General features: G+C 47.0%; 2 protein-coding genes across 2 annotated transcripts; one reads left to right on the top strand and one right to left on the bottom strand.

Moving 5' to 3' along the window:
- The first annotated feature begins 5,866 nt into the window (after positions 1-5,866).
- Positions 5,867-7,561, top strand: LOC118476100 (CBS domain-containing protein CBSX6). The gene is made up of 2 exons (XM_035964214.1): positions 5,867-6,237; positions 6,470-7,561. Exons 1-2 carry the CDS (start codon positions 5,912-5,914, stop codon positions 7,329-7,331), a joined length of 1,188 nt encoding a protein of 395 aa, XP_035820107.1. The 5' UTR covers positions 5,867-5,911; the 3' UTR covers positions 7,332-7,561.
- An 87-nt stretch (positions 7,562-7,648) lies between these two features.
- LOC100280821 (uncharacterized) lies at positions 7,649-10,161 on the bottom strand. Its single transcript, NM_001153741.2, has 6 exons — positions 9,921-10,161; positions 9,061-9,142; positions 8,515-8,644; positions 8,293-8,435; positions 7,997-8,083; positions 7,649-7,897 (listed from the first exon to the last, which is right to left on the bottom strand). The coding sequence occupies exons 1-6, from the start codon at positions 10,061-10,063 to the stop codon at positions 7,823-7,825; spliced, it is 660 nt and encodes a 219-aa protein (NP_001147213.2). The 5' UTR covers positions 10,064-10,161; the 3' UTR covers positions 7,649-7,822.
- Positions 10,162-14,772: the final 4,611 nt, after the last annotated feature.

Below are 14,772 nucleotides of genomic sequence, written 5' to 3'. Positions count from 1 at the left end.
CAAATTTGTCATGTTCCTCATACAAAATGTACTCTTGCCTCTCTAGTAGTCTATATTTTTTATTTAAAGCATCAATCAATTCATTGATCTTTTCTACCTTTGCTCTATCTAGGCCTTTGAACAAGCTAGTATAATCTACTTCATCACTAGAATCTTCATCACTAGAAGTAGAGTACTTAGGGGTTTCTCGAACGCTTACCTTTTTCTCCTTTGCCATGAGGCAAGTATGACGCTCGTTGGGGAAAAGAGATGACTTGTTGAAGGCCGAGGCGGCGAGTCCTTCGTCGTCGGAGTCGGAAGAAGAGCAATTCGAATCCCATTATTTGCCAAGATGCGCCTCGCCTTTCGCCTTCTTGTAGGCCTTCTTCTTCTCCCACTTCTCGCTTTTTTCTTGTTCCTGGTCATTAGTATTATCAGGACAATTTGCTATAAAATGACCAGTCTTACCACATTTAAAACAGGAGTGTTTTCCCCTTGCTTTGCTCTTGTTGGGATGCTCCTTGCGTCCTTTTAGCGCCGTCTTGAAGCTCTTGATGATGAGGGCCATTTCATCTTCGTTTAGCCCGGCAGCCTCAACTTGTGCCACCTTGCTAGGTAGCGCCTCCCTGTTGCTGCTTGTTGCTTTGAGTGCAACGGGTTGGGGCTCATAGATGGGCATTGGGCCATTCAATGCATCATCAACGTATCTTGCTTCCTTGACCATCATACGCCCACTCACAAACTTTCCGAGTATCTCCTCGGGCGCCATCTTTGTGTACCTAGGATTTTCACGGATGAGGTTCACAAGATGAGGGTCAATAAAAGTGAAAGACCTGAGCATAAGTCGGACGACGTCGTGGTCCGTCCATCTCGTGCTTCCATAGCTCCTGATCTTGTTGACCAGGGTCTTGAGCTTGTTGTACGTTTGCGTAGGCTCCTCTCCCCTGATCATGGCAAATCTTCCTAGCTCGCCTTCCACCAACTCCATTTTGGTGATCATGGTGGCGTCGTTCCCCTCATGCGATATCTTGAGGGTGTCCCATATTTGCTTGGCGTTGTCCAAGCCGCTCACCTTGTTATATTCGTCCCTGTACAATGATGCTAACAAAACAGTGGTAGCTTGTGCATTCTTATGAATTTGTTCATTGATAAACACAGGGTTATCGGTACTATCAAATTGCATTCCATTCTCAACTATCTCCCAAATACTAGGATGGAGAGAGAAAAGGTGACTACGCATTTTGTGACTCCAAAAAGCGTAGTCCTCTCCATCAAAGTGTGGAGGTTTACCAAGAGGAATAGAAAGCAAATGGACATTGGAATTATACGGAATACGAGAATAATCAAATGAAAAATTTGAGTTAACTGGTTTCTTTTTTTCGTTGTAGTCATCGTCTCTTGGGGAAGAAGAAGACTCGTTGCTGTCGTAGTAGACGATCTTCTTGATGCGCCTCTTCTTCTTCCCGTCCTTCTTATGACTCGAGCCAGAGTCAGTGGGCTTGTCATCCCTCGGCTCGTTGAAGATAGACTCCTCCTTATCATTGACCACCATCCCCTTTCCCTTAGGATCCATCTCTTCGGGCGATTAGTCCCTTTCGTGAAGAGAACAGCTCTGATACCAATTGAGAGCATCTAGAGGGGGTGAATAGATGATCCTGTAAAATTCAACAACTAATCACCAATAAAACTTGGTTAAGTGTTAGTATGGCTAAGTAGCGAGCTCTTGCGAACACACAAGTAATCACAGAAAAGCAATCACAAGAGACACGCGAGTTATCCCGTGGTTCGGCCAAGTATAACACTTGCCTACTTCCACGTTGTGGCGTCCCAATGGACGAGGGTTGCACTCAACCCCTTTTAAGTGATCCAATGATCAACTTGAATACCATTGTGTTCTTCTTTCTTATCTCTTTTCCCGTTCGTGAGGAATCTCCACAAGTTGGAGTCTCTTGCCCTTACAATAAAGATCACGGTGAAAGCACAAGAGTAAGGATGGAAAGCAACACACACAAATCCGCAGCAATACACACACACACACAAGCCAAGACTTGAGCTCAAAATGAAGCACAACGAGTTCACTACAAGAACGGAGCTCAAATCACTAACACGGTCGATCAAGTGCGCGGAGACAGAGTGTGAAAGACTTAGAATGCTCAAAGTATGCTTGTGTGACTCCTCCATGCGCCTAGGGGTCCCTTTTATAGCCCCAAGACAGCTAGGAGCCCTTGGAGGCATTCTTGGAAGTCAAATCTTGCCTTCTGTCGGGTGGCGCACCGGACAACCATTGTTCATGTCCGGTGCGCGATTCCCTTCCATTCCTGGCGCAGCCGACCGTTGCAACTTTAGGCTGGTTGGCGCACCGGACAGTCTGGTGCCCCCTGCCGACCGTTGGAGCGGGCCACGCGTCGCCCGCGGATTTGGCGGTCGACCGTTGCGCTGGCGGCCGTTGGCTCACCGGACAGTCCGGTGCACCACCGGACAGTCCGGTGAATTATAGTCGTACACCGCCGAAGTTTTCCCGAGAGTGGCTAGTTCGCCGGAGACCAGCCTAGCGCACCGGACACTGTATGGTGCACCACCGGATAGTCCGGTGTGCCAGACTGTGCTGAGTCTTGGCTGCACACAGGCACTCTCTTCCAATCTTTTTCTTTTCCTGGTTCTAGCACTTAGGTAACTTCATTAGTACCTAAAACAAATGTACTAAGTCTATAAGCATACCTTCTTGTTGATTTGCACTTCATTCATCATTTGGCGTATAATACTCCACTTAATATGTGTTGGACACTTAATCACCAAAATATACTAGAAATGGCCCAAGGGCACATTTCCCTTTCAACTGGGCAGCCCCGTTTTGTGGGGTCGAGTGCCATGCACGGCCCTCGGCGGCTCTGGCGCATTTATCTGCCAGAGCGAAGAGTGTGGGAACAGTTTCCACGTCATGTGTGGCCAACTTCTCAAGCATTTTCTCATCACGTACTCCTTGTCGGAAGGCCGTGATGATGGAAGCATCAGAAATGCGAGGTATAGTGCCTCGCACCTTGGTGAAGCGGGAGATGAACTTCCGGAGAGTCTCCCCGGGCTCTTGCCTCACCGCATGGAGGTGGGCCTCCACACCGTGCTGCTGGTAAACGCCGGCAAAGTTCGCGACGAATCGCGCACAGAGCTCTTCCCAGGAGTAGACTGACCCCGGGGTGAGGTTCATGAGCCAGGTCCGGGCAGGTCCAGACAAGGCAACATGAAAATATGTCGCCATCACAGCGGTGTTTCCACCTGCTGCCGTGATGGCGGTGACGTACACCTGCACGAACTCTGACGGGTTTGACGTTCTGTCGTACTTTTTCGGCGGGTGTGGCCAGAACTTGGGTGGCCATGATGCGCGCGGAGATGATCCGCGAGAGCGGCGCAGCCCACGCCGGCCAAGGGGACACCCGTTTGGGACCAGGTGTCCATTGGTGTCTGCAGTGCAACCGCAGCGAAGTCTTGATTGAGGTTGCGACCACCGATGTTTTGGCGGCGCTCGCGCGCTCTTTCCAAAGAGACCTGGGCATCCTCTCCCGCACGCCTACGGTCAAGTTCTGCCCGGAGGTCGTTGGTCTGTGCGCCCCTTACTGAGGGTGAGCGCACAGACGCTGATGCCTCGTGTTGGCGCGGGGATGATCGTGTCCTCGACCTAGTCGAGGTAGAATGTGCCATACCGAGTAGTCGGTCGACGTCGTCCCGCCATTGCTTCATGGCCCCTGGTGAGGCCGTGGAGCTTGGAGTGTGTCACAACAACTCCCTGGCTGCTGACAATGCTCCCGGAGTCACCCTTGATGGAGTCCAGGATGTTTGTGCAGCCGTGTGCTGCCGTGCGGCGTGCACAGCAGCAGTGCCTGGCACAGGGCGGTTGGGAACCTGTGGTGTGGAAGAAGCAGCTTCTCCCTCCATCGCGAAATCTACCGAAGTTTTGGCATGGTGCTCAATGATTTGCACCATCATGCTTGAGCAAGGGAACAAGCAAAAACCTAAAGCCTAGCCCCCTACCTGGCGCGCCAAATGTCGGAGAGGAAATCTCCGGCCGGGTGGCGGAGTGCACCCGCCCTAAATCCTAAGATGAGGAGGGGCCTAAGCGTTTTGCTTGTTAGTTGGAAAATGGGAAGAACACAAGAACACACAAGGATTTAGAGTGGTTCGGGCCACCGGAGCGTAACACCCTACTCCACTGTGTGATGTATTGCTTGAGAGCTTGTATGAGCTTGTGAGTGTCTGAGTGAGCCTAAGATTGGATGCCTTGGGCCTGTCTTGTAACGTCGCATGCCTCCCCTTTTATAGCTGAAGGGGGGCATGCACAAAGGTACTGAACCCATTCATGTGGGCCCATGGACATAATGAATATAGCACTTGGAGCTACAAATGTTTGCTGTTGGGGCTACCTTCTCGTGCCCTGACATCCGAGATCTGCGTATCCTCGACGTGCAGGGGAAGCTTCTTGTAGAAGGGATGATGAGCACAGTGCGTCGCACGACATGAGCGCACTGTTTGTCAACAGACTGGACAGGCACGCCGTCTGCTGGATGACCCTGACGCCGTCTGCCAGCGGAGTGGACAGGACGCATTAAATGCTGAGAGGGCACGTCGCCCGTCAACGTGGTGGCAGGCGGCGCGTCCTCTTCGCAATAAATGCAGAGGCTGCGCGGCTTTAGGGGCCTTACGTCAGGCACGACCCGTTGGCTTATGTCACGGGCCACAAGCCACGCGGCAGCATCGGGTCTCCGCCTGAGCGGGGAGCGTAGGGCAAGGCCGGGACACGTGCTAGCACCGGACCCTTACTCATGCTGGGGTCCTCCCCGTACCGGGACCTTGCTAAGGCCCGGACCTTACTCGGAGGGACCTGGGGCCCACCCGAGGGACCCGACATGCCTTCTTGGGAGCTCCGGACCTATACGTACAGGGGTCCGGTGTCCCTCTGTGGAGGTCCGGACCCAATGATGCATCCTAGGATGTATTATCTTTTCTTGCCACGTGGTATCCTTAGACCTGCCCATGTGGTGGGGTCGGGTGCCGCTCTCCGTGTGGCCTGGAGACGTCGTACGTGTACAACGTCTTCATATTGTAGAAGTGGGTACCCCTGATTCAGGGTACCGACAACAATGGTCTATGCCATTTACACAATGTGATAACCATCGCATGATGACATCCATTTCATTTACACATGCATTACAAAAGATGTCCACCCCTCTGTAAAGCTCTCAGCTAGAAAACAACCGATTTATATGAGTTCCTAGCTCGACGCCAAGATATATGTGGTCGAGCTAGGTACCACGTGAGTGCCCCGTCAGCCCTTACTATCCAGCGAGGCACGTACCTCGACACCATATTTTGCGGCGCAGATCAAAGACTCCAAAAAAAGAATTAAGTTGTCTAGGGGTCTTAACGTGAAATTTCTTCGAAAAAGGGCTAAAGTACAAAAAATTCAGACAAGCCGGCGAAGTGAACACTTTTTTACCAAGACTATAACGTGTTGAATAACTACGTTACCACGGATCACTAGATCCACTCTCTACTCTCCCATCAGCAATAGAGACGACACGGGGAGTCATACAAGCGCGTTCCTTTGCTAGCAACCCACACAAACAAGATATAGAATTGGGTCTCTTCAATATTACGAGTGAATGTATATAAAGATGTGAAACCGATCAGAGACAAAGTCAGCCACGTAACCTAACTAGAGTTACTTAACATCTAGTCAACACAAGTTTGAAGTTTGATGTACGAAACATCATTTTGATTTTTTTTAAATAGACCGAATTCACATCGGGGAAATTTGTGAAGCATAAGCATCGAGCACGTGTCGATATACGTCAGGTTAAGGTTCGGTCAAACGCAAGGCTCCACAAAAACAGAGGTCAGCGTGTCACGACGCGCTGCGCGTGGGCCCACACCGTGAGCGCGAATGGCCCACATCGTCTTCCTCCGCACGGCCGCCGCCGACCTCACCGCCGGGAAGCCGCCGCTGCGGGGCGTCCCTGCCTCGGCGCCGCTCTCCGCGGCGGCCGCGGCGATCCCGGCGTCGCAGGAGGCCGACGTGGCCGTCTGGCGCGACGGCGCCTCGCCCCTGGCGCCAGCCGCGGCCACCGTGATCGGCCTGCTCAGCTCCCTCGACGTCGTCGCGTTCCTCGCCTCCCACCTCGGCGACGCTGCCGCGGCGATGAGGACGCCCGCCGGCGACGTGGTGGCGCACGAGCCGACGCTCGTGCGGGAGGTCGAGCCCCACACGAGGTGATGCGCGTTGCGCGACACATTATTTGGAGGAATCAGCTCGGCTCTTTGTCTAAATAAAAAGTAGTGTGCAAGTGCATGACCATCTCCTCTGTACAAGTACAAGCCAGAAGCCACATTTCACCGCATTTTTTCTAAGATCATAGGCACACTGCGTTCATATTTCTCGTTGTACAATCAGGGCAATGCCATGCGTGTCAATGTGATTGAGCTTTCAATTCGTGCGTGCAAGGTTGATCGAGATAGTGGAGCTGATGAAGCAAGGCGCAAGGCGGGTCCTGGTGCGCAAGAACATCACAGAAGCGTGCACCGTCGTGGACAAGAGGCCGTTCGCGCCATTCTACAAGGCCGTGCTGAAGATCACCGGGACGCCGAGGTTGTCAGCCTCGGAGAAGGCCGTGGGCCGCCAGTCGCCGCCGTCGATCTCCACGACGACGGCGTTCGGCTGCGACAGGTACTGCTGCCTGACGCGGGAAGACATCGTCCGCTTCCTGATCAACTGCCTCGGCGCGCTGGCACCGACCCCGCTGCAGTCCATCTCCTCGCTCGGCGCCGTCAACCGCGGCTACGCCCACGTGGAGGCCTCGTCGCCGGCCATCGAGTCCTCCTGGAGGGTCCCCGCCGAGCCGCGCGCCGTCGCCGTCGTGCAGACCAACCGCGACGGCTCGCACAAGGTCCTGGCCGACGTGTCCGCGCACAGGCTGTGGCGCCGCGACTACGCGGCCGCCGCGGACTCCATGGCGAGCCTGTCGTCCCTCAACTTTGCCGCGGGGGTCAACGGGCACGGCGTGGCGGCGCCGGATGAGGATGGCGACGCGCATGTCGCCGCGCCGTCGACGTCGAGGCTCCACGGCGGGAAGGCTGCGTTCGAGTCCAGCCTCGTCGACCAGATGATGATGGCGAGCCATGGCGGGAATGCGGCGCTGAGGTGCAGGAGCACCAGCTCGCTCGCTGCCGTCATGGCGCAGATGCTGTCGTACCGGACCACGCACATCTGGGTAACTGACGGCGAGGATGACGTCTTGGTTGGCGTTGTTGGTTATATGGAGATCTTCAATGCGGTCACCAGGGGTGTTGCTCTGCCTCCAGCTTGAAGGTTCATTCTCAGTTTAGGAATTTTGATTGATGGGGGTTTTACTTCGTTGATGATTTTCCTAAATGGAGTTTAACTATAACCTTATAGTTTTCCAAAGTTTCACCGTTCTTCGTGTTGGTAATAGGTGACTGAGTGAGCAACTGAGCATATACTACTTTGGGTCAAAAACATCACGACCAAATGAAAACTTGGCTTTCTCCATTTTTTTAACAGAGTTTATTTATCTTACCTCCCTGCTCAAGCAATATGTGTATTTCTCAGTAATAAGCAATTCAAAAGGCTCAAAAAAGTGTCTCATCACAAGCATATCGGATAAAATGATGAATTACGACCTCTTTATAATCATTTCCTGCTAGAATCAACAGAATGGAAATTCAAATGCACCTTTCTGTTTAGACGAAATTCAAATACAGAAACCTGACAGTGAGAACAAATATCCTTATGCATAACAACGATAGTGCTAATGTGCCATTATACAGGAATATTGCACTAATCCTTTCTCAGTTCAATGTACTCTCGGTGTGTGCCAGATTTGTTGATGACCACAATTTCCAATCTATCTCCCTGCAAATTTCATGGAACAACAATATTGGATTCAGAAATTTAGATAATCATCATCACTAGTAATCTCTGGAAATCTCAAGTGCAGGAAAAGCAACATACAGTGTATATGTCTCGTTCAGTGGCTGATGCGAAAACGTCCTTCACCAGATCAACCGCATCAGATTCAGACAAGGGTGTCACTGCATCCTGAACGAGAAGCAACGTTGTGTTAAAAGTTCTGTGCATTAAGAATGATACGTTACAACTCATACATAGTTCTTTGTTCTCATGTGCTTGTCATTGGATCCTACTGGCCATTGCAAGGCTAACAAAACAGCCACGTAAGTGGAATAAACAGTTCAAACTTACGAGACCTTTTCCTTCTGAAAATGAAATTTGTGAGAGCTAGAACTCACCCGAGCTGGCAGTAGGAGAGGACTAGGGGATTTCAACTGGTTGTCAAGAACAGGCATCATCAACGCTGAACCTGTTCCCTGAGCACTATAGCCTGTCCTCTCATAAGACCCAACAGCATCGTATGTAAAGACACATCCTTTACCTGTCAGAGGAAAAGAGATGCTAAGAGGCATGATCACATTGAACGGCCAATGTAAAATAGTACTCAAGTCATATTCTACCTTGGGTGTCCAGTCCGGCCAACACATTGAAAGCGTAGTATGGGAAGAATCTCTTGTAGTAGAGTGTGTTTGACAGAAGTTGAGCCATTGCTGGGCAGCTCATCTTCTTGTTATTATTGTGTTCATAGATCTGATAAGGTGAAAAATGCTAAAACACATCACAAATCTGTACTGATATGGTTCAAGGTGACACAACAGTTACTTGCATTAATCTAGCTAGCTACATTGCCAATGCAGTCTTGATCAAAACTGAATAGTACAGAGCTGTTGAAAATACCATCTAGAAACTGGTGGTCCTTTCTTAGGAAAAGTTCAAGCACAGAGTTTTCTTTCTTAGAAAAACATGACCTTCCCGTTTTTAAATTTAAGAGAGAAAAAAACGGAACACATGGCATGGTCAACATTCAACATATAATTCATCTGAATATCAGGCTATTGCTATACTAAGGTTGATCGTTGATGTCGTCAACTGCAAAAATACAATAATCTTAATGTAGGTTTCAACTAGTTCAACAGCTCAAGGAATCAATAGCCTTAGCGACTTACTAATTCCTTAGCAGCCAGAGCCTTCTGCAAAGCTTTGATATCACCTTGAAACCCAGATGAAGCCAAAACACATTTGTCTGACCTGTTCTCAAGGAAGCAGAGAAAGCATTAGCTCAGTGACAATATCAGATATACATTTCTGTTATTATAAAAATAAGGCAGGTTCACTTTAGAAGACAATTTGCCGAGAGAATGTTAAACACCAAGCGGTGGTCCACTTTTTTTGTATGATGGTTACTTCTAAAATTGCTATATAATTATAGATGTTTTGGACTAATCATAACTTTCCAATTATAAATCACATTTAGTACTAGGCGACATATTTTGTTCTGTTTCCACAATATATTTTAAAAACATTGTAGCTCATGATAGCACCGTTATACGAGTTTCTTTATACCCATTTAGAAAATGCTGTAGATAATGATAACACCACCATAAGAGCCATCTTAGAACACATGCAATACGACATTACGACTAATGGTAACTTTGACAACTTGAATTCAAATCTGTGGTTAAATTTATGTTTCGAAGACCATTTGCAGGATTAGTATCACTAACGTTCAGGTTAAAGTGCTGCAAATTCTCAGTAAACTGAATACTGAGAACAGAATTTCTGATTTCCATCCGTAACGAAACAGTTGCATAGGAGGCACAAATAACAATTTGAAGCACACGCGAGGCCCTACAACACTAAATCACTATTCACTAATCGAACCTGAAGTCGGGGAGCGGGGTCTCGACCCAGAGCTACTGAATCCGACCCCAGTCTGGAACTCTGGAGTCTGGATGGACTCTAAATTCAGGAACGACACTCGATATATACATGGGACGAACGGCAAGAGAGAGGTTCAGAGACATACAGCTGAGAGATTTTAGAGTGGTCGCGGGACAGGATGCTGTAACCGATGGAGAGGCGGGTGTCGGCGGCGACGACGCAGTAGTCGGCGCCGGCGACGGCCAAGCACGTGCCGCCGTTGTTCTCGTATGGGTTGAACCTCGCCATAGCCGCTGCTCCCGAGATTCGGTGGTGCCTTCACGCCCTGACGACGCTGCTTGTGTGCTTCGGTGGCGGTCTGCTCTCTTCTGAAAATTCTGAGGCGCGGTCACGGAATGGGAAGCAGGGAGTCGAATTCTTCTCGGGGCGTCTTTCTTGTGCTGCAAGAACCAAGAAGAAAATGCATGCTTCGGGATGGACTCGTGGTAGGCTTAGATGGGCCGGATTTCCGACTATAAACTCGTGGCAGTGGCCTCATAGGCCTAGTTATGCTATTTGTGATTATTTGTTGGTAGTAATTTCTAGGGCGTCTGAATTCTTCTCAGGATCTTTCTTGTGCTGCAATGGAAATGGGCTTGATCAATGGGAACTTTATATTATTATGTTGTTTTAATAACTATGGACATGTTGGTTTCTTTAGTCTAGGGGCTAAAGTTTAGTTAGAAGACTAAAGTTTAATCTCTAATCTGTTTGATTCTAACGACTAAAAGTATTTAGAACGCATTAAATAAATTATAAGGGTTAGTTTGGGAATGGGAAAATGTGGTTCCCAAACTAGTCCTAAGAGGATCAAAATACTTCTTAACATTCTCCCGCCACTAGTGCAACTGAAATAAACGAGGAGCAAAAAATTGAATTAATATTGTTTAGTCCCTTTTAGTCACCTCTTGAGGGACTAGAGATAAAACTGTTTAGTTAATATTTTAGTCTCACCGTTTGACAATTTATGTACTAAATGAAACTAAAATGGAGGGACTAATCTTTAGTCCCTCAAACCAAATACGGCCTATATATGTCTTGGGCATATTAAACTCTTATTAGAAAACTAGGTATATGTCCGTGCGTTGCAACGGATGGCACTTGTGCACGTATAGATCATTATTTAGTGTTGCTATCAAGAATCAACTTAACAATCATAACAAATGTCGAAGTCTGCCATTTCGAACAATCAAAATTTAGTTCAATGACACTATTAATCGAAATAAGAAAATCCTAAGTTGATAATACAAGATCAAAATAAAGAAAATCAGATTCCTATTAATTGTTCAGTACACCTCCTTGTTAACATCATTGAAGTACGGGTGCTCCAGGGCCTTCTTCGCCGAGACCCGCTTCCCTGGCTCATACGCAAGCATTTTCTGCACCAACCGCAGCAAATTAAGTCAGAACGCAATCCTCACAATCTCTAACCTCTTCTTCCCTCATATTCTGCAATGTTTGGTAAACTTGCACAAGGTGTAACTTTTCACTGACCTCAAGTAAATCATAGCCATCGGAGTCAAGACCAGGGACAAGAGTGGACAGCTTAGTGGGCTTCCACTGGGGGTACACGTGCCAGTTCGGCAGCTTGCCTACTCCTGGCCACATCTCCTCATTTGGGGTGCCCAGCAACCTTTCACCCAAAGAACAAGATGGAGCATTAGACACCCACCAAGAATTCAGAATGCAAACAACGAACTAAAGCACTGGAGGCATTACTTGAAGATGTGGAGGAGCCGCTGTAACTCGGAGTCGCCAGGGAAAAGCGGCTGATTAGTAACCAACTCAGCTGCCATTTACAACCAAATTAGAAATCGTATATGTCGGTTTGAATTCTGAAGCAGTTTGCTTTGACAAGAATATGTGCTCATCGAAATGGTACCAAATATGCAGCCCGCGGACCAAATGTCAACCAGCGTGGATTAGTGTGTGGCGCCAAGAAGAACCTCGGGCGCCCTGTACCACAGCGTCAGAATCTGCACAAACAATTCAGACTCCACTATTTAATCAGACGCAAGATGCACGGCTGATGATGAAGACCAGTGGCAGTGGGAAGCAGACCTCGTGCGTGTACTTCTTTACAGGGACGATGATGGCACGGCTGAGTCCGAGGTCAGTGATCTTGAGCGCCATGGTCTAGCGGTCCATGAGCAGGTTGTGCGGTTTCAGATCACGGTGGAGCACCCCGCTGCTGTGAACAAAACCCACGCCCTTGCACAGCTGGTACATCAGGATCTGCAGACGCACCAAGTCCATCAATTGAGTCATGTAGACACGGGTAACACATCCACACAAACACCTTGTCGTGCACAGGGTTTGGTTGTGCCATTGGAGAGGAATAGAGGATACAGAAAGAGAAAATTCAACCTCGCTGAGGATCTTGAAGGTGGCCACCGCATCGAACTTCTTCCCGTCCTGCCACTCATCCTCATCCTCTAGGTTGTTGTTGTCGTCATCCTTGTGGGTTTGGCATGATGGGGAGGATAGGTCGTTCACGCTCTTCGACCTGCATAGATCGTTGACCAGCATAGCCACCTGATAGAGGTTGGAGATCTCCACGACCATGATGTCACCCTTCTTGAGCAAAGGCTGCTTCCATGGCTCTCGTCGATTTCCATGGCCAAGCAGACGAACCAAGTAACATCAGACCTTAGCAACACACAAAAAAAGGATGATCATATCACTGTACTTCTACCAACATGGGTGTAGCGATCTGTTTAAGGTACCAAGGCACCGCCGCTGATTTAAATAGAAAAAATATGTAACACAATGGAGTATTTCTCAGATAGCAGCATAGGACAATTAGGAACAAGCATTAATGCCTTAGACAAAAATCAAATGCATGCAATTTTTATCACCGAATATATCATTGACTTAGTAGGTAGCCATACTAATTACCAAACCTATTTTCCAAATCCATAGCACGAGTAGCATACATATCGCAAACATCAGGAATTATGAGACATGAGAAAAGGGGGATTGGTTTCATATACCTCAAACAACAATAACAGTTCGTGGTGTAGATAAAATCTTCTTTCCTCCGAAGCCTGGCATGCACGCTGTAACTGGTTAACTGTTGTTTCTATCTTCTACCACAAGGAAAGTATACAAATCCAACATTAGTGTAAAAATCAGTAGCGGTGATTATTGATATGCAGAATATAGAAACAGTCATATGTCTGGGTTCGATCCAATCGCGTTGAAGTATCTAATTTATAAAGAGCGGTAAACATGTTAGAACTATTCCATGGGTTATAATTTAATATAGGTTATTGAAAACAAACCTTAGATCATGACAGCCATGTCTGGTTGCTCCTTTGATTTTGAAAAATCTAGGATGATATCCACTGTCATTTTCTTTGCCTTGCCATATGGGTTGATAGGATTCTACGATGGTTTAGAAAAATTATTAGAATCATGATATCATCTATAAAATTAAGGAAAGTAAAAGCTCATGCATTTAGAGGATAACCTGGGCATTCCATGGATACTCACCAAAATTATACGATCACGATACTCATTAATCTTGATATGAGATTACACATAGTAGAGAACCTGAGATAAAATACCTCTATTTTTAGTTGGTACAAGACAACTCAGTAGAAAGAAGCACAAGGCTACAAAATAAGATAAAGTTAGTTGAATAAGATCATTATTTAGGTCACTAACTGATTGTGTACTACAGTAAAAGCTTATATCAACCTCTCAAAGATAAAAGAGTTTCATGATTTTGGCTGTAGTTGTAGCCTACTAAACAAATAGCAAGCATCAGAGTGATGATTAGGTGTGTGAATGATGAAATTGGTTGCATTTAAATTTAGGTCACCAAGAGCATTGAACACTGAAAATTTTACTCTTGCCACAGGAAAAGAAATATCAGAACATATAAATCATCGGTATCAGGCTTGGCAGCCCTCAGTTGCATTCCCAGCATCTCCCTACCTAGGAACTCCACCGAGTTGGCTGCCTCCTTGAAACCATTTTGTTGGCCTTGAGGAGCTCCCATCACCACCATGACTTTGTCGAGCATCTGATCATTCTAGAATTTGACCAAAAATAAGAGAGACCAATTCTAAAATAAAAATGAACTAACTTACTATCCGAACCTGGTGCCATTATCTTTTTCTAGGACTCAAAAGCATATGATTAAGTTTATTACTGTGAATTCAGATTTAAAATGTAGCATCCACATTACCAGGTTGTAACAAGAAACACTGCAACATGATTTCCTAACCGAACCTGGTATGCAGTGGTCATATTTCGAGTCACTGTCTGACCTCTGCTCTTGGGGAAGTTCTGTATGCATGTAACAAGTGCGGTTGTGTTGAAGAATGTCTCACCGTTGGTCCCAACATAGATAAGAACACACATCTGAATAAACAACAGTAAAACATTACATATTAGCTGCAAAAATAAATGAGTTTCAGAATATTTGGTATGTGTATAAAAGATCTCCACATAAGTTGGTATGCAGATAGCAACATGATTTGTCGGCCAATTGTAATTTGAGAAGCCCATGTTGCTATATATCGAAAACATGAGCACGTGCAATGGAAAAGTGGATAGATTTACAGATCTAAGATGCTGGTAAAATAAGAACAAAAGATGCAACTACAACAAAATGACTGTGTTGCATCATTCCCATTTGCCAACTGACACAAAGGTAGGTTGAGGAAGTATGGCTAGACTATTTTGACAGCCAAGCAGGATAAGGAAGGAAAGAGGGAGAGTTTCTGCTACAACAGAAACATAGAAACAGCCTACTTCTGAATTCAAAAAAGAAAAACTCAACCGCACAATTTTAATAGCTAACTATTATCTTTAAAAGTTTCAAACAGGGCTTAAGAATGAAAAAAAATATTATCATATAATCCATGATTGTGTATATATAAAAGTGAACGGATAATTTCTGAAGAAGTGATTCTGTCAATCAAGCTGATAACAGCTTTTTACTCATC

The sequence above is a fragment of the Zea mays genome, chromosome 1 (genome assembly GCF_902167145.1).
Source record: "Zea mays cultivar B73 chromosome 1, Zm-B73-REFERENCE-NAM-5.0, whole genome shotgun sequence".
NCBI classification, from domain to species: domain Eukaryota; kingdom Viridiplantae; phylum Streptophyta; class Magnoliopsida; order Poales; family Poaceae; genus Zea; species Zea mays.
This window is presented reverse-complemented; position numbering and strand designations above follow the sequence as displayed.

What these genes read in the sequence shown, in the direction of transcription:
- LOC118476100 (XM_035964214.1), top strand. Translation starts at nt 5,912, where the DNA reads ATGGCCCACATCGTCTTCCTCCGCACGGCCGCCGCCGACCTCACCGCC. An exon ending in GAGGTCGAGCCCCACACGAG is followed by an intron (nt 6,238 to 6,469) that starts GTGATGCGCGTT and finishes CGTGCGTGCAAG; the next exon opens with GTTGATCGAGATAGTGGAGC.
- LOC100280821 (NM_001153741.2), bottom strand. Translation starts at nt 10,063, where the DNA reads ATGGCGAGGTTCAACCCATACGAGAACAACGGCGGCACGTGCTTGGCC. An exon ending in GGCCGGACTGGACACCCAAG is followed by an intron (nt 8,436 to 8,514) that starts GTAGAATATGAC and finishes TTCCTCTGACAG; the next exon opens with GTAAAGGATGTGTCTTTACA. An exon ending in CTGAACGAGACATATACACT is followed by an intron (nt 7,898 to 7,996) that starts GTATGTTGCTTT and finishes TGAAATTTGCAG; the next exon opens with GGAGATAGATTGGAAATTGT.